At 47.5% G+C, this 19108-nt stretch overlaps 1 protein-coding gene across 1 annotated transcript in view; it reads right to left on the reverse strand.

Annotated features, from left to right (window-relative positions):
* IGDCC3 (immunoglobulin superfamily DCC subclass member 3) overlaps nt 1-19108 on the reverse strand; it is a 95706-nt gene that overhangs the window by 15156 nt on the left and 61442 nt on the right. The window contains exons 5-7 of the mRNA XM_041418760.1: nt 16033-16170; nt 9130-9288; nt 1665-1830 (exon numbers count right to left, since the gene is read on the reverse strand). Coding sequence (XP_041274694.1) covers nt 1665-1830; nt 9130-9288; nt 16033-16170 — 463 coding nt within the window. The remainder of the gene's footprint in view (nt 1-1664; nt 1831-9129; nt 9289-16032; nt 16171-19108) is intronic.

Below are 19108 nucleotides of genomic sequence, written 5' to 3' on the forward strand. Positions count from 1 at the left end.
ACCACCAGGCATGGCCACTTGCCTGGAGCTGGAGGTTGGAGTCGACCAAGACTAGTGTGAGACGACCAAAGTTCAACACTGTTGAGTATGATGGCCTGAGGGCTCAGCTTTACAATCACATTACTGTAGCTTGAGAAGATGCCACGTGTCAGCTGAGCCCCAGGAATGGGCTGAGCTCCCTCAGCCTGTGCCAGATGCTGAAACCTGATCATTTAGCTTGCTGTGGAAAAGACTGATGCTGAATTGCATTAAATGATTCCCATAAGAAAATTATTACAGAGATGTTCACCAAGTTGCAGTTCATGGGCATGGGTAGCACAGCTCCAGGCACAGGGACCTGGCCAGGAGACGTGACCATGACCAAAGACCTGACTCCTCAAGTGAAGAGCAATAATTTCACAGGGAAAACATCTGGGAGAGACACAGAGCTGGATTCAGTGTCAGTTTTGCCATGGATTTAATGGCCACTTGAGACTTGACCACTTTTGACTTCACTTCCTCATCACCAGAAAGGGATGCACTAAGTTCCCTCCTACCCTTTCTGCTCTGCTCACACCATAAAGAGCAGACATGCCTCAGAAAGCCACGCCATGAACTAGAAGACTACACACCTGAACCGAGTGTCATCTGTGTGTGAACATACAAAGTTTTCTGAAGCTCTAAAAACTTCCAGTTTGGAGAAAATCTCTACTGATTGAGATGATTTTATTACCACTCACACCTTATCCTTCTTGTATCACACCTTATCCTTCCATCCCTCATGTAACAAAGCTTTAAAACCCTTCAAATGAGAAAACAAAGAAAACCCACATTATATAGGCACTCAGAAAAATAAACACACTCTTGTCCCCTGAGGAACAAGCCATGGTGCCTGCACAGCAATTCCCAACTGTCTAAACTGAAGGTCCAGACCCTCCAGCGAGGCTGGGTAGTTGCTTTCCTGAGACACATTTGTTAATAGAGAGAGCAGCTCTATGACACCAGAGAGTACAAACCTCTACCAATACATCAGGTTTACAACACAGATGCTATTATTTTGTAGTATATTTTTTCATGCTATTACCATAGAAACTACATTGTTGACTGGTAATTTTCACACTAAGTGCATCATTTCCTCAGTACAAACATCCTCATCCCCTCCCAGGAAAATGCAGTTATTTAGTACTCAGAGAACACACTCTTCCCTGGTGCGATAAAAGGCTAAAGTTTAGTGAAAGTCAGGCTCCAAACAAACATTATTTCTAATGTATTTGCATTTTCACACCCAGGCAGGTCAATGTTCAGGTGTTAAAGCATAGTTCCTCCACTGAGGACTCTATGTGGTCCCTGCCAGCTCCAGGTACAACATTTAGCCCTTCCAGAAATACCCAGATGATGATCAGGAAAAAAAAGAGAAACTTTTCCTGGGTTCCTGCATCAACAATCAAAGTCTAATGCTGATGTCCTGGCACAAAAAATCATGGAGCACCAAACTGTAAGACTATAAGGTGCAGCCAGCAGGACTGGAGCAGTGTTTTAGTTTACCAAAGCCCAAGCTGGATCCCCAGATCTGCTTCAGAACACTGCCACTTTCCCATCAGCTCTTTGCTATGCAGAAAGCAATCCAGCATCTCTCCCACTCCCACTTCCACAGCAGAGCCAGAGCCCAGTGCAGCAGGACCTACCTGTTGTTATTCTTCAGCTTGATGTGGTCGCTGGTCTCCAGGATCTGCCCGTTCCTCAGCCACGTGATCTGGGGAGGGGGCTCCCCTTGGGCCACGCATGTGAAGATTGCAGTAGTCCCCACGGGTCTGGAAATGGACTGGGGATGCTGCACAAACTCTGCTGGGGCTGAGAGGAGGAAGGAGAAAGAGGGTGAGAAAAGTCCTGATGACCCCACGTTATCCTGGTACAAAAAACCATCTTGTCAGTAAACCCTGTCCGCCCAGGAACATGGAATACTTGTTCAACCCACAGCACAGGCAGCAGGTCACTCTGGTTTGGGTGGTGTGTCTGTAAACAATGCAAAGCTGCCTTTTGGTTGCCCACCCTGGCAGTCATGGCTTCACAGGAGGCGCCTGAAGGCCAGATCAGAAGTGATGAAAGCTGAGATGAGCCCTGCAGGGTTCAGGCAAACAGGACCAAGGTTTAAGCTCCTTCTCCTCTCCCTGGTCTCCCATGGAAAGCAACCCCAGTGCTGCAGCTGGGCAGATGTGCTGCTTCCTCAACAGCAGAGCTTGACCAACACCCTGGCTGTGTCCAAAGGACCTGAATGGCATTAGCAAACTGCTGAAATGGAAAGAAATGTATGGATATTATACAGCAATCTGGCAGGGTGTTCTCTCCACAGTAAATATCAGGTTTACTGCCAATTCTTCTTGTCAGCAGAAGATTAGGGAACCTTTTTTACTCCAGATCTTCAACTTGGGACTTCTGGGGTCCTGCCAAGCCTTGCAGAAGACTTCACCATGCCTGTAACTGCTGCTCACCTTGTCACCAAATGTTTTCACCTTTGGCAGTAACATTTTTAAACAGAAAGTGATCTCTTCCTTCCAGCAGCTCAAATTAGATTTAAAATAATTTATCAGAATAAACCAGCGTTTCAGCCTACAGAAAGCAGGGCCTGACAGACACTGCCAAATAAGTGAGATTATTCAAGCAGTTCTGCTTCAAAGGGCAAAGTGATAAATATACTGCATGTTGCTACTGAAACCTAAAATCAGGTGGAACTGGCAGCAGACACAATGAAGACAAACAGATAAGAGGCACAGCTCCATAATAAATTTACTGACTAACATCACGTAACGGATGGCTGACATTAAATTTTTTTGACAAAAGCAAGATTATCGAGGGAGACACGTTCAGAGCCACTCACTGGCATTTTCTAAGGGTTGGTGGCTGTGCCACAAGCAGAGATGTAGGGATTGGAGAAGGGAGCAAACTTGTCTCTTATATAGCAAAATATACTGAGGAGTGGCCAGGCTGCAGGTGGGAATGCAAGAACTGAGCATGGCCAAAACATCCCTTGGGATTTCCTGCAGCATTTTGGGGGGATAAAGGTCTTTCTCAGCTGTGTGCCAGTAAGGGGAGAGCATGGCTACTGCTGTAACACGGCCAAACTGCAGGGACAGGTGCTTGTGTGAGGGTAAAAGTCCAGTTGTGCAGATTCCTCCAAGCAGGAAGACAGAGGAATTCATCACATAGCCTCTCCCCCCTTGAAGGAGCCTCCTCCTTCATTTTTAATAATCAGAGGGAAGTGGAGCATGGCAGGTCTGACTTACGTTACTGGTACAGCCAGCAGAGTTTATTGTCAGGCCACTGCTGTCAGCGCTCGGCTCCACTGATGAACCTGATCCCAGCAACCCAATGGACACGTACCTCCAGAACCTCCTGCTAAACTTCTCCATGTGCCAATCAATCTCTTGCCCTTTTGCTTCCCTTCTGTGTTTTTGCTCCACTTAAAGATTAAAACAAAACTCAGGATGGGTTCAATAAAAGTTGGAAGCAAAGATAAACAGGGGGAAAACCCCTTATCCCTGCCATGAATGGCCCCTTTGTGGTGTACAGTGAGAGCATTAGAGACTTAATTTTCCTCAGCCTCCCGCCCCCCGCTTTGTGCTGGCGCGGTTTTGCAGGAGCAATTATTTTGCAAGTGGCTGTGCACCTCCCTGCTTTCATCTGGGCTCCCGAGCTGCACCCGCAGCACTCGCAGGTGCAAACCCACGATGCCAAGGAAGGGCACAGCCACCTTCCAGCTCCTCGCTGCAGCTTCATTAAAGATCCTCTTGGCTCTTTGCCTCTGCCTCCCCCTCGCTTCATCAAATCTCAAACCCACCGTTTGTTCAGCAGAAACAAAGTTGAAATATGGAAAGAAGCATCCGGCATAGCCCTTCTGGAACCGCCGGCTCTCCTTATCCTCCCTTATTAGCCCATGTCAAGAGGCGGTAATTGGAGCGGGGTCGCGTGTGACTCGGGGTAACGAACGTGCAGCTGCGGCCGCTGGCTCGGCGCCAGTCACACTGCTCGGTGCCACGGCCCGCGGGTTCCTCGGGTCCCTGCTCCCCTCTGCCATCCCTCCACTTTGCAGCCTTGCTGAACACAACCCCAGCCCCTGCTTAACTTGTTTAAACTCTCAGGGGAGCAGGATCCCACCTCTGCTGTGCCGAGCTGTTCCCTGTTCCATGACATCCCTCACTGCAAGACATAGATTGCCCTTCCACTGTTCTGGCTCTTCCTGGCTTTCTCCAGACATTGCTCTGTCCTGTTGAGGTTTCAACAGTGTGAAGTTGTAGTACCAAAATGGCCCAGGTCAAAACAGAAACCCATGGAGTCAGAGGACATGGTCTGGGAACAGATGGAGTTTAAAGGACATGGATTGAGTGGGTGGCCCTCTGCTACCTGGACCAGGATGCACCCAACCTGTGTTCATAGCCAGTGCCCTGAGGAAGGTGCCCTCAGGCAACTGCTGGTTGTGGTCTCAGGGCAAACGGCTCCTTTCCTGGGCAGAAAATAATCTCCTCTCCCAGGTCCTCCCCCTGCCCTTCCAAATGATTTTGACAGGATCCAGGAGTTTGCCTGGGTTAGTGGGGAAGGAGCAGAAGCCAACCCTGCCGGCTGCCAGCCTTGTCTTCAGCCAAGCCCTGCCCACTGCCAGCCCTTCACCCTCATCACTCATAATTAGCAGAGCATCTTGTCAGGGCCCATCCCAGGGCCCATCCCACCCTGCATGGAGGCACAGTGGCCTGAACACCTCTGCCCCTTCCACACTACGTGCCAAAAGCCATCGCAGGCAGCCAGAGCAAGCATTTCTCAGTCCTCCATTAAGATTTAATAAAGATACGAATAGAGACCACTGTTAAGAGCAGAGGATTCAAACGTGGCAAGGAGTGGGCAGGATCCAGCCCTGGCTTGTGAAGTATGAAGAAACCAGAGTGTTGATTATTCAGGACTTAATGGGAGGGAGGGGATCATGCAGTTTTAATGAATATTTAAAGGCATGACATTGGTATCAAAAAGCAATAACGCTTAATACCCCCCCAGAATCGTTAACAAAGTAATTCAATGGCTTTTACTGTGTTCAGCAAACTGTGATAGCGTGGAGATGCACTGCAACAGCAGCTTCTAACAGGAGGCCCCAGTGGGCTCCATCTCTTTCAGGACATGTCAGCAGGGACCAGCAACCAGTGTCAGGGAGCTTTGCTGTCCTTGCTGTGAGGTTGGGGTGTGATGCTTATGGCAGCACCTGATGGCTCACAGAAGGTCCCAAGGATCACTGAGAAGATCCTAAGGTTAAGGGAGCACTGACAGCCAATGCTCTGGTGCCAGACCAATCCATGCCTCTTGCATCTCAGTATGAAGTGTCGTTAATTTTCAAGTGGATAGAGTGGCAGGGTTGGAGAGGGGGGCTGGGGTGAAGAGAAGGAAGAATAACATGGAAACAACAAAACCTCATAAATTAGGCTACTGGCACCCACAATAAGGATATAAAGGAGAAGTCAGGTCAATGAGGAAGTCACTCAAGCACAGCAAATGGTGACAGGAGATTTAAGACAACTGCTGCTCACTCGGCTTCTCTCTCTTCACTATAGAGGATACTCAGATGTTTACTTGAGCAAATTACAGTAGCAGTGATGGGACTGGAAGGGCCAAAGATGGAAACTGTGCCCATGTCCCCTGGAAAACAGGCAGAGAACACTCAAGGGGACTGTCATGGAGCCTGCCTTTCAGCCCTCATGAGATTTTTGTCCCAGCAAGGTGCAGGCTGGAGCTCCACAGCAGCAGGGTATGTTCCCATGGCACCCACAAGTGTGGTCCTGGAAGAATGGTCCTCAGGGATCAGACACCCCAGCTCACTCCAGCATCCTGACAGACAAGATTTGAGTGCCCATCTGTCCCTGCATGGTGGCTTTTCTTGACAAGGAAAATGTGGACAAGAAGGGGACACTGACTCACACAGCATATATTGAAGCTGGTTTGAAGAATGAATTCAGGGCTAAACTCAAGGACAAACTAAGTACCACAGAGCCAAGCCTAAACCACAGCAACTGCAATACATCTGCTTCTGAATTCCAGCCCCGGCCAAGGCTTGTGATGCCAGCGAACAAGAACGATGGATCAGGAAGCGCAGCGGTGGCCGGATCTGCTGGACCAAGGAGTGCTGCCCAGTCCTGCCAACAGCAAGCAAGGCAAACAAGGCACGCATTGTCAGCAGAGCCTTCAAACCCATGTCCTTAAGATGGGCCCTCATTTATGAGATGGGATCTCATTTTTCTGCATAGCTTTCAGGAGGAAATGAAGCGTGGAGTGGAGAACACTGGTGACCATCTGGCCATTCACAGCCCATCAGTTTGTTATGACACCAAACACATAATAAAGCACAAAAGATTGCACAGGAGGTAGAGGGAAAGTGCTTTGATATATTTTTTCCCTTGCCACTGAAGGCTGCTCTTCCCTCGCCTCACACACACGCACACCCTCGGTTTCAGTCGGCGCCGCATTCGGCCCTTCGACAACTCCCCCCGTGAGACTTTCATTCGAAGCTCAGCACAAAGCAATATTCAAATGGCTGCGCTTGGATCTGAAGGGAAAATGGAAACTTTCTTGTGTGAGAACCTTACAAAAGAGATCAAAGGAGCCTAAATGGCCAAGGGAGAGCAGGGAGGGAAGGAGTGGGGGACTGACGCCTTCTCCTCTGGAGGGAGGAGGAATTCCCAGGAAGGTAATAAGATGGTGTTAGATTATCTGAAGGAAAACCTGCAATGGAAAGGACATTACTGCTGGAGGAAGAGCAGAGCCCTGTGTTGGGACACCTCTGCCCAAAACGCAGCTGCTGGATGGGACAAGGACCACTGCTGGCAGCAGGAGGGAGGACATGGTCTCAGTTCCAGCCTCTCGCTAACTCCTTGCCTTACAACAGGAAACATCGCCCTTTCTCCTCCAGTTTCCCACCTATAAAACGTCCTGCCTTCAAAAGACTGGGGCAAGTTAATTTGTGCCTCCGGGCACTTCAAGGGCTCCTGCATAAAGGCAGCAAGTACCTGGCCTGGTGTGCTTTGAGGATGCCGTATTGTCCTAGCCCTGTGCTAACTTCCTCTCCAACCAGGCTTTTGATAGCCCGCTCTTTGCTTTTCTTCTCTTTACGGATGTAATTTGCATCGCTGACATCTTGACAAAGATAAAACCCACAGCCTCCCATGTCAGTCATTATCACTGTTTTCTTCCCAGATGAACCTGAACAGCAATCATTTGTACCTCTCAGCTGGAAAATTCAGGCAAAATGAGATGCAGAGGCAGGAAAAACTGCTTCCAGAGGGAGCGTGAGCAAACCTGGGATGAGCTCAGCTGCCTGGCCAGGGTCTGCCCCTACTCTGCTTGGGGAACATTCCCCTAAAAAACACGAAGCATTTTAAGGATGGGCAAAACAGGTTGGGGTCCTGGACACTGCAGGTCTTGTCTAAGGGTTACTCTAAGGACACACTGGCCACACTTTTCCACACCACTGCCAGCTTCTCTGCTGATGCTGAATGCAGGGGCATCCTGCTTCCACAGAAAGATGGCTCCAATGGCCCTGTGAGTGACATTTTAGGGACAAATGCTCATCTTGGCTTGCCAGGAGAAAATTCACAGTAACTGTACATCAGCTAAACTCCAGCACTAGACCAGTTGCTCAAGAGCTGATGTTCTAATCTCCAAAAAGACTAAAAACTGCTAGCTGTAGCAATGAGAAGTTCTGCTACCTTTCACCCTCTCATTCAGTTGCTAACAGGACAAATTAACCATATTCAATAGCTGAATTTTTAAAACTTCATGGATTTTCCAAATAATTTGTTTTGGGTCTGCCTCCCTGCCTTCTGGACATCAGCTTGGCATGTGGGCTTAGGAGACCTCTCCTACATGCACCATATGCAGAGCTGTCCTGCAGCAGCTCTAAAGAGCTTCTATCAGTACAGAGAGGTTGCTCTTAATGCTGGGGTTGATGTTTCTTAATAAGGGGATTCATAGCTGTGCCAGCTGGGAGGTCCTCTTATTGCACTGCTCACCCAGAAATCCAAGAGCAATAGAAACAGTGAGTTTTCACCTTGTCTCCTTGTCTGATCAGCACCTGGGGCTCAGGAGGCACGGGCAGCCCTTTCTACACCCTTCCTACCTTGCTCCTCCACGGCCGGCAGGATCACCGCCTGCGACTCCCGCGATCTGTCGGGTGACATCAGGGCTGGAGCAGGGTGAGCGTCGGGGCTGGAGCAGGGCACTTTCCCCATCAGCAGCAGAAAGGTTCAATTAGCAGCTCCGGCAGGAGGTGTGTAATTTTAGATTCAGGATATCATCAGTCAATAGTTAATGAGTGAACTGATGAGAGCGTGAGATGCTTTAAGTGGACTAGCTTGAAGAGGAGGTGAGTGCCTGTAATCAGGGGCGGATTGCTGCCATTCAGAGCACGCTGCCAGCTGGGTTTGCCTTCTCAAATGCTTGCCTGGCTCCCCTCACCATGGAGACTGGTTGCAGGAGCATGTGGAAGGGATTTGTGTGTTTTCCCTAGTATTGATCTCTACTTTGCGCTGAACTGCCCTTTACAAGTAGCATTTCAGGACAGTTGCTGCAGGAAGAGGAGCAACCTGTATCCCATGGGCACAGACCCCAAAGGGTGCTTCACTAGGTCCTGGCAACTGGCTCAGACAGTGTCAACTGCTACATGAAACAGGATCACATGGAAATGGTTTTAGACTTCCTGGTGCCATTTCAGTTGGAAAGCAATACTCTGTGAGTGGTATCCACTGCTGCATATCACTGCAGGAGATATATCTATCATTCACAGGTGTCCAGTATGAGAACAGTGACCATGTCCTTCTATCACTAAGGTCCATGAGACAAATTTGATTAATTCAGGCTTTCTGCCGAGATACACAAGTATGGTAACAAGTAACAACCAGAGTCTGCTAAGACAAATGCCTGTGATGGGGTGAGAAATCACTGTAGCCCATACAGCTGATGCCTCAGCTGAACCACACCTGGTTGCGACTCACCTGCGTGGGACACAGACACACCCCCACTTGGGAAACCACATGTCTAGAAAAGCAGTGCTTTGCCTGGTAGCACCAGAGAAGTGAAGTCAGCACCTGTCCAGCCCAAGCCCTCGGGGTGCCAGGGGCTCACCTTGCACGACGAGGCTGCCCTGCGCGGTGCGGCGCACCCGCGTGCCGGGTTTGTTGGCGGCGCACACGTAGATGCCAGAGTGCTGCACTGTGAGGTCCGAGATCATGAGGTTTCCTGTGCCCAGCACCTGGATCCCCTCCACGCCAATCGGGCGGCCGTCTGAAAGAAGGGAAGAAGGATAAGAGTCACATGCTGGACCTGAGGGCAAGGTTCTCCAAGGCACAGCCCTCAGTGAGATCCAATCTAAGTACTTATGGAGCGGTGCCATGTTCTGCTACTGCCATCTGCCAAGTAAAGTCAAGGGGATTTAGCTGATGCTCTTACTAGAACTGCCTTCTGCAGAAACCAGATCCTTGTTTACATGTTTGCCCAAAATCACTCTTTGTTGCTGCTTAAAAACCCAAAGTACCACCACAGGAAAAGTGAAAGCTTTCAACCGTGTGTTCAGATTAAGATGAAGCACCCAGAACACACTTCAACAGAGTGCTTAAACCAAGCTAAATCATCTCAGCTTCTCTGAGCCATTGCCTGGCTTCTTGCATTACAATGAGCAGGGATCCACTCAGCTCAATAGCCTATTTCCAACAGAGAGACTTCAGGAAGAAGCCCAGCTAGCCTACTCCAGTGCTTCCCTCATCCTCTTTCCCAGCCACCAGCAATTTATGACCTGTAGATTACCTCACCCAGAAGTTACACCACTTTACCTGATAACCCTTGATGGATTTTTGTGGCTTCTGAAAATAAGAAAACCCTGGATTTTTTATTCCTTAGCCCTTGAACACACACTAGCTCAGGGCTGAGGAGCTGGTCTCTCAGCTGGTGGTTAGATTTCATTCACTCTGGCTTGGAAGGGCAAGTGAAAAGGGCTGCCCCCACCCCAAGTGCTGGATATGAGGCATGTGAAATAGTTCAGTATCAGGGAATTCACTTTTATCCTGTTTTCTCTGGAAAATTCCCAGCCAGCTCTAATTACAATGTGTTTCATTAGTATCAGGCTATTGCTTTCTATTGTTTCATTGATTTGTGTTTTAAGACACTGTCTGACAAAGGCAGCTCTAAATCAGGCCTAGCACATGTCAGGGTGTCTGAGCAGAGGGGAAAGGCAGGGGAGTTTTACTGGAGGAGCAGTTAAAGGGAGCACCCTTTCATCAGACAGGAATCAGGAATTCAGTTATCCCAGGTTTGCTCATGGAAGAGTTTAAAGAACCTACAGAAATCAGAGAAGCAAGAACCAGCCCTGGTGATGTCCCCAGCTGACCTCCCCATGAGATTTCCATACTCATGTGCTCCACTACAGTGGAAGAGTCTGGTCTTGTGCTCCAAAGTGTGCCACAATCTTGCCATGAGCTTCAACTCCAAGACAGACAGCATGCAGGGCTAGGTAAAAGTCACCCTGCAATCACATGCTTTAGATTTAATATCGTGCTTTGCATAATAAAAAATATTAGAGAATTTGGGTCATTCATAACCAACAGGTTCTGGAACAGATTGGGAAAACTCCTCCTCCTCCACAGACTGCAGATGGAACTCTGCTTACCTGTGGAGCTCCATGGGCTGCAGAGGCACAGCTGCCCCACCACGGGCTGCACTCCAGCCTGCAGGGGAATCTCTGCTTTGGTGCTGGGAGCAGCTCCTGGCCCTCCTTCTGCACTGACCTTGGGGTCTGCAGAGCTGTTCCTCTCACGTTCTCACTCCTTTCTCCAGCTGCAGTTTGCTCTTGTGCAATAACTTTTTTCCCTTCTTAAATTTGTTATCCCAGAGGTGCTATCACCACTGCTGATGGGCTTGGCTGTGGGCAGTGGTGGGCCCATCTTGAAGCTGGCTGGAATTGGCTCCATTGGATATGAGAAAGCTCCCAGCAACTCCTCACTAAATCCATCCCTGTAGCTCCCATACAACCAAAACCTTGTCATGCAAACCCAATACAACCACAGGAGTGAGATATCCCATTTCAGATTCCAGGCAGGATCCTGCTAGGAAACATGGGCTGAGAGCTACAAAGGCACTTTCCAAACCCAACTCCTGCCATGCTCTGCATATAATTGTTTTTCAGGAAATTTTGAAGCTTAAAGGTATCATTGTCTTCATTAGACAGGAAATGCCAGACTTCTTAATTATTTGCATTGCAAAGAAAAATGCTTGGATCTTTTAGAGAGAGAAAAACAATGTCATTAAAGGAACACACTGGTGGCCAAGCCACTGCTGCAGTAAATAGCTCAGTCATAAAAAGGACAGTAAAACATGACCTGTCCTACATTTATTGAGCAATAACAAAGAACCATTCCTTCCAAACAGCATTTGAACTGAAGTGTAAAGAGGTCTGAATTAAATCCAAATTGAACTTGATTTCATCTTTTAAATTAGACCTTTTGGAAGTCTGTATTTACAATAGGTGTAAAAATCAAATCTCTCTCTTGGGGGAGGAATGGGACCCGTGAAAGATGCGAAGTGGTCGTACTTGGATCCTTCATCACATCACTGCCTTGAGAAATACCATGGAAATGTGACTTGAATGTCAGCAGTTTTACTGTATTATTTATAATGTGCTCCATCATTTTAGTATGCAAAGACTCAGCCTGCAGCAGGTGCTCCCCCCTAGTCCAAATATCAGTATCAATATGCCCTCAGTTTTCTCTCCAACTCCAGCTATTAGAAGTCTGGTGGTCTGAAGAAACATCTCCTGTCCACACATCCTTCATTTCCCTGGAGAACAAAGAAGCTTTGGTGGATCTGCCATTTGGGTCAGTGTGGTCACCTCTAACAGCCACCAAAGATCACTCTGCCTCATCATCTCAGACACCTCTCACTCAACTCCTCCCTTTCCAAAAGCACGGAAAAGCAGTCAGCTAGAAGGTCTTCAGCTAATATCTAGTCCAACTTAGCAACACTGACAACACATATAAATAATACAGTGTTTACACAAGAAATTCCTTGCATTCTGAAAGCTCAGCACTTTGCAGAACTGCTGTGCTGAGGGACTCACACCTGCTTTGCAAAGGTTGCTATTTATTTTAACCCTGTTTTCTTTACAGGGAGACCTGAAGAATGGTTTGCATGAGGCAATCCAAGCCCTTCAAATTCACCTTCCTGGCATCACCTGCCACCACAAAGTCATCTCTTCATGGAGGAGACTGCAAAAGCCAACACTTGCTCAGTTCCCAAAGCTGTCAGGACCCAGGCAGGCTTGAAACCACTGCTCATTTAACATGGCCTTCTACTTTTAAAGAAGTCAAAAGCAGAAAATTTGAGGGCTGAAAAAGAGCCAGTCTGGAGGGAAATGCCTGACAGATTTTCTTTTTCAATCCCTCAGTTGATGAGGACAAAAGGGGGAGGTTCAGCTCATGTGAAGAGCAGAGTCACCTCTAATTAATAAGGGAAACCATTCTCCAAATGGGAGATGCTCCCAAAAGATGCTCTGGCTATAGACAAGTAGAGACTTCACTACATCATAGGATGGGTTGGAAGGGACCATAAAGATCATCTCATTCCAATCCCCCATCCATGGGCAGAGACAATTTCCAGTGTCCCAGGTTGGTACAAGCCCCAGCCAACCTGGCCTTGGACACTTCCAGAGATGGGGCAGTCACAGTTTCTCTGGGGAACCTGCACCTGGGCATCCCCACCCTCACAGGGAAGAATTTTTTCCTAACACCCGATCTAAATCTACCCTCTTTCAGCTTAAAGCCATTCCCACCTTGTCCGATCACTGCACACCCTTGCAGAAAGTCCCCTTCCAGCCTTCCTTTAGGCCCCTTTGGGTACTTCCAGATTCTCCATGGGGGTGAAGTCTGGATGAAGGATGCCTGTAGTTTGGGAGCCACATGATTTATTTTTCCAAGGTGTATCTGATGCTTTCTGGAGCCCATTCTCCGCCTGCTAACCGAGTGATTGGCACACCAGCACCAATTACAGAGCCCCTTAAAACGTGCCCGGCAATATGAATATGCAACAACACGAACGCCTTTCTTTTGTAAGTAGCAAGTAGAAAGAAAGTAACAACTTTCTAATGTTGATCATTTAGGTCTTTTGTGAATTCTTTGTATTGTGTCATAGTAGCCTTCCACTTTTTAGACACATGGGTCTCCTGCTCCTGAGGACACTGGGCACTGTGGATTAGCATATTTAGAGTACATTGCAACAGTTGACTATTCAGTATGTGAAGTGGTGAAATTTACTCTATTATTTCTAAACACTTACAGGAACGGTGCTCCTGTCAACCAGTCAGCCGTCTATTGCAAGCTTCTGTGTCCAATAAGTTACCAATTAATTGGCTCCTACAATTGTTGTATAGTTTACTTCTTGAATGGCTCCCTCTTTAGTAATTTCCTTCCCATTGTGCGGCCCTTTCTGACAACTTCTGTATAACGCTATCAGATAATCACTGTCCTTTCTTTCTCGCCTCACTTTTCTGTATCTCTCTAAATAGTTTATTATTCTGCTTTGGTACCTTTTATGGAGGCCAGCTCAGTGGCCTGTCAGTTAAAGGGTAAGGATACATTAAAATCGTCGTTCATTCAAAAGGCTTTGCAGTGAGTGCCCAGGATATTCATTTGTGCTCACATACAGGTCCAAGCCTGAAGTGCGTGGCTCTGAAAGGAACAGCCCTATCTTCCCTGAACAAACCCTTAATGATTTTACATCTCTCTCAGAGCCTGCTCTCTAATGAATGTTGACATTTCATGCACAGCGAGACACAGGAATTCTGTTTGTGGTCAGGGGCTACAACATATTCCCAAAGAAATTAAATTCAAAATTGATTGTGTGACACTCAAAAACTGGCCCAGAATTTGAATGATTTCTTTCAAGCAAAATATAGCTAGTTGCTTTTCCCACTGAAAACCAGCCAGGTTTTAGCAAAGCCAAAGCAAGAAGTGCAAATGGTGTTTATGGCTTGCTTTCCCCTGTACTAGAAAGCTGTGAAAGCAAAATTGTTCTTTTGCTCCTTTTTGACAGAAGAAATGCCACAATGTCAAAACTGTGAGCAAAGGGGCTCAGAGTTTCCAAAAAGGCAATGTGCCCTGTGCAAAGTCCCAGCACAACAGCAATACCACAGCTCTTCCTTACTTCTAGAAGGCAAGAAAGAGGCTCACACAGAATTGACTTTTTTGCTTAAATTAAGCCATTCCTATTGCTAAATCAGCTGTATCTCTCTAAGACTTTGTGGCTGTGGATTTTTTTATTTCTGCAAATGGATTAAAGAGATTTTTTTCCTAAGGTGAGTGAGTTATCTGTAGGAGGAAGTTCAGGAAGAAGACCTTCACATGGAGGAAGCCAGAGGTGACAGACAGTCTGAGGACCTCCCTGTCCAGCACAAACCCCTCTCCTTCCCCGTGATCACACAGACAAGGAGACATGAAAGTGCTTCCGAAATGGCTACAAAGAGATGACAAACCCTCCAAGTCATCAGAGAGCCCGTGCACCACGTCGCTGTCAGGATCACTGTCATCTTAAACGAGACCTTGTGATGCTTTGGACAGGAAACATTCCTGCTGAAGGGAAGGGAAAATAACAAGATCTGTTTCCCATTCAGTAGCTCTGATTCTGCCACTGTGCTGTGCAATAGTGTGGGGAGGGTATTTATTTTTGGTGGAAGGCAATGCTGAGCTCAGACCATCCAGACAAACATTGCACGGTGCTATTACATCTTCATTATTGCACTGCTCTATAGAGACAAGTGTTTTGAAGAAGGTAATAAGCACTTATAATTAAGGCAATTATAAAGTAGTTTATTATAGTTGAGCACTAACACAGAGCTGTCTTGTGTCCAAGAGAACCAAACCAGTGATACAGAGTATCTGGGGAATTTTTAAAACAGCATCAATCTGATGGTTATGGCTCTGGAGGCAAAAACACCAGTTAGTGGCATACAAAGGCTGATTTTACAAGCCACTAGAGGATGCAAGGAGGGAAAACATGCAAAAAATGTGCAACTGATATTGGATGCAAGTCCTTACTCCCCGGCAGGCAGCTCTGGAGCGGGAAGTCACCCTGCCCATGAGCTGACCCTGACCCTTGCAGAGCCATGGGGTGGAGTCCCACATCCAGCACAGCAGCATGAGACAGAATTATCCCTGTTTGTGCTTCACAGCCGCCCTGGGAGACACCAGGAGATGTGCATCCCAAAACTGATGTGACCTCGAGGACCACAAGATCTCCAGAAATCCCAACTGAACCCAACCCCACTGTGCACACAGGCATAGTTACAAGCTCTGGGAGATAAAACAAAATTCATCAGCTCTTCACTCAGCACAGGTTTCTGTAGGACAATGGAAGTGTTGCTCTGAGCAAAACAGTTTCTAAGCTATCATCACAAAGTTAGAACCTAAAATAAACCTTAGAGTAACACAGCCCTTTGCTCCTCCTTGCTTGCATGATGCCATCAGACACTGTCTCTGGTTTCCATGCTGATTTAAAAACGTATCACAGACCCCAGCAGCAAGCATTTGTTTTTTCAGGGCTTCAGACACACTTTAAACACTCTCTCCCCCTTAAAATTGTTTTAAAACTCCCTGAACAGACAGCAAATTTCTTTCAAGTCTGTTTTTATGTGAAAGATGTGTTTGTGTATGATTTTGCTTCTCTAGGCCAACAGTGGTGATGTTTTTGATGCAGCAGCAGAAGATGCTGTCACTTGAGAAAAGATAAAATTATCACCTTTCATGAAACATCTACAGGTTTAACCAACCCACTTCTCTAACAGCTGAAAACAGAATCTTGGCAGAGAGAAAAAACAAAGTGTAGACATGAGGATAAAAAGCACTTCAAGCTTACAATTACCTTCTGTGGGAAGGGAGAGGGTGAATCAGTTGTTGTATAAAACAGTCGGTGGCACCTACCTATTTCCTACATGATGACTATGGAGAGGAGGAGGAGGAGGAAGTCCCAGTGACCCCCAGGGCTTACCGAGGCGGCTCCAGGAGACGATGGGCCGGGGGTTGCCGGTGGCGATGCACTCCAGCACTGCTGTCTGGTGCACGGTCAGCGTCAGGTTCTCCGGGCCCACCAGAATCATGGGGTCCTTGTACACGGTGGAGTGGGAGCCTGCAACGACATTGTCACAATGCTTCTGGTTCCCTCTTGTTTAAAGGGAACATCGAGGACTTTGGGTCTCCTCTAAGTGCATCTCTTCTAAGCACATATCCTCTTTCACTGGGATGTAGTCACATGAGAAGGAGTAATGAGTTCAAACCGGAAGAGGGGAAATTTAGGTTAGGTTTTTGGAAGAGATTCTTCCCTGTTAGGTGGTGAGGCCCTGGCACAGGCTGCCCAGAGAAGTTGTGAATTCCATCCCTGGAAGTGTTCAAGGCCAAGCTGGGCAGGATTCAGAGCAACCTGGGATAGTGGAAGGTGTCCCTGTCCATGGCAGGGGCTGGAATGAGATGATCTTTAAGGGTCCTTCCAACCCAAACCATTCCAGGATTCTAAATTATGTGGGTGGTGTAACCCTCAATAAATCTGAGATGTACATGAAACAAAAGGAGCACAGTGTTTGTGTGACAGTCACACTGAACACATTTAAAGTGTGCATTGATTATTCCTGGGGAAAACCACTGAAGAAATGATCCAGCCACAAACAGCCCTGTTAACACCTGGTATCAGCAGCATAAAGAAGGAACTGCACCGTGAACTGCAAAGAGAAGATGTGCATGATATACAAGGAAAACACAACATGAAAGACAGCAGGAATGCAAATAAATGAGGGAGTTGCTTTACCTTTCAGCATTTCAAGCCACAAAGTAATCCATACAGACCACAATGCCTAACTGTCCCTGTGAGCATCCTCTCTTGCTGCTGGTGTCACTTGCGCCAAAAGACCTGTCCTGGGACAAGGAGTGACGGAGGTAGCAGTCCCTGACTCCTGCTGAGGAGCTTTCTGAGAGGAAACTCCTCTGACTACTGCACCCCACTTTTTCCTGCAGGGAGAGGATGCATCCCATTGCACTGATACAACTGTGACATATTTGCTGCTCATGATACAATCACTAATCCTTTATTTGCACTGTAGTAGCACCAAGTGGCAGCACCCAAGAATAAAACCCATCAAGCAAGATGGATGTACAGACCCATAACAGAACAAAATCCTGGTGCAAGGACCCTGGACACCACACAGGCACAAGAAAGGCAAAAGAAAACACATTTCACTAGACAGAATGACAGCATGGGACAAAAACATCATCCTGTGTTATGTACACCACAGCTAAACCCACATCTCCTGAGTCCCTAAAAAGTGCCTTATCCCTGAGCCAAATGTCCCAGCAGCCTTTAGTCCCATTTGTTGGAAGCAGGAGAGGAGGAAACCCAAGAGATATTCTCAGTTCTCCATCAGTAAACAGGAACACTGAAAATCTCTGCATTAGTCTTCCTCCCTGTCTCTGATGAGACCGCGGATATACGCCAGAAATGCTGAGGTCAAAGCAGTGCTTAAGGAATTCCATCAGTCTTACAGCTGCTGGCAAAAAAAATCTCTGTACACCTGCAAAGAGAAATACCTGGGCTGGTCATCTGCTCCTGAGCAGGAGTGGGGCACAGGAGGGCTGGGGAGCACAGCCTTGGATGGGCTTTGCCATAGGGATCAACCCACACTGACTCACAACATGGACTTCCCAATGTTCAAAAGGCTCATTACAGGGAAGTGATCCACCAAAATCTATCTACAGGGGCTTCTCTCCAAGAAAAACAATTTCTTCCTGCACTTTTGAGTGTTACCCTTTCACAGCAGCTCAGGGGCTGGAATCAGGGCATAGCAGGGGGATTCCACAGTGGTCCAAGGGCAAGCACAGATCAGAGCTGCTCGTTTGTTAATTGTTCCTACGGGGGCTAAGCAGGGAGCGATAAAGCGATTCCAAGCTTGTGTGTAAATGGGCAAAATCCAAGAAAAATCACCGTGGCAGTGTGACTTAAGAGCTGACTTTCTCACTAAATGCATTTCACTGCAAGCCATAAAATGCAGATTTTTTTGATGAGAACCAGAATGCACAATAAATTCATATGACCGGCTGGTTAACCCCAAGAGATCTGAAAAACAATACCTTCCCCTCAGTACCTCGGAGTGCCTTTAAAACCCATGTAGATTTATTGTTCTGAATCACAATACTAAATGTTCACGCTTAGAATAATACGGTATTATCAGCGTATTATATAGCGATTCCAATATTTCAAAACATGGAGAAATGAAATGAATTGTCCAAGGTCACCCAAGAATATCAGGAAACGGGAGCCAAACTCAAAGCAGAATTTATGAAACACACTACTTTGACAATAAAATATTTAAATATCATGTTCTTTGATTTCTACTCTGAGTCTTAAATAGATATTCAGGTTTTTAAGTGCGGATTCAGCTCCCTGAGTTTGGGCAAATGCTGTCCAACTCTGGAAGTGGCATTTCCACCACTGCTCACCTTCTCCTGCAAAGGCCATGCAGTGTCCCATAGCTTTGCTGCTGAGCCCACCACCCACAGCAGTGACAGCTCCAGGGCCAGCAGGGACTGGGACACAGCAGTCAGATGCCAGCACCGCACAAAGGGACCAACCATGTCCCAACATCAAGGAGGAGGTTTGCTTCTTCCATCAGACCAGCTCTTTGATGCAGGGTCAGGAAGGAAGGAGTGATAAAATGAGGGACTTGTGGCAGGCGAGTGCTGCTGGAGCTCAGCAGGGTTCAGGGCAGCGCAGGGATTTGTTCTGAAAGGGGAAAAGGCTCTAATGATGCCCGTGGTCCCCAGGGACTCTGCCAGCAGCAGTCACAGTGGGGATGGGGAGGTCCCCAGCACTGCCAGCAGTGACAGGCACTCCAGCAGGGACACGAGCATCGCCTGCCAGATCTTGATCAAAAGGACAGCAGCAGAGAGAGCCGCAGCTCACACTGGAAAGGTGTCAGTGCAGAGAGGCAGGCAGCCCCCTCAGGAGCAGCTCCACTGAGCAGGCACTTGAAAATAATCAATCAGCAGGACTGGAAGACATCTCTGTGCTGCTCACCGCC

The sequence above is a fragment of the Onychostruthus taczanowskii genome, unplaced genomic scaffold, assembly GCF_017590055.1.
Source record: "Onychostruthus taczanowskii isolate IOZ18803 unplaced genomic scaffold, ASM1759005v1 scaffold6, whole genome shotgun sequence".
In the NCBI taxonomy this organism is placed as follows: Eukaryota; Metazoa; Chordata; class Aves; order Passeriformes; family Passeridae; genus Onychostruthus; species Onychostruthus taczanowskii.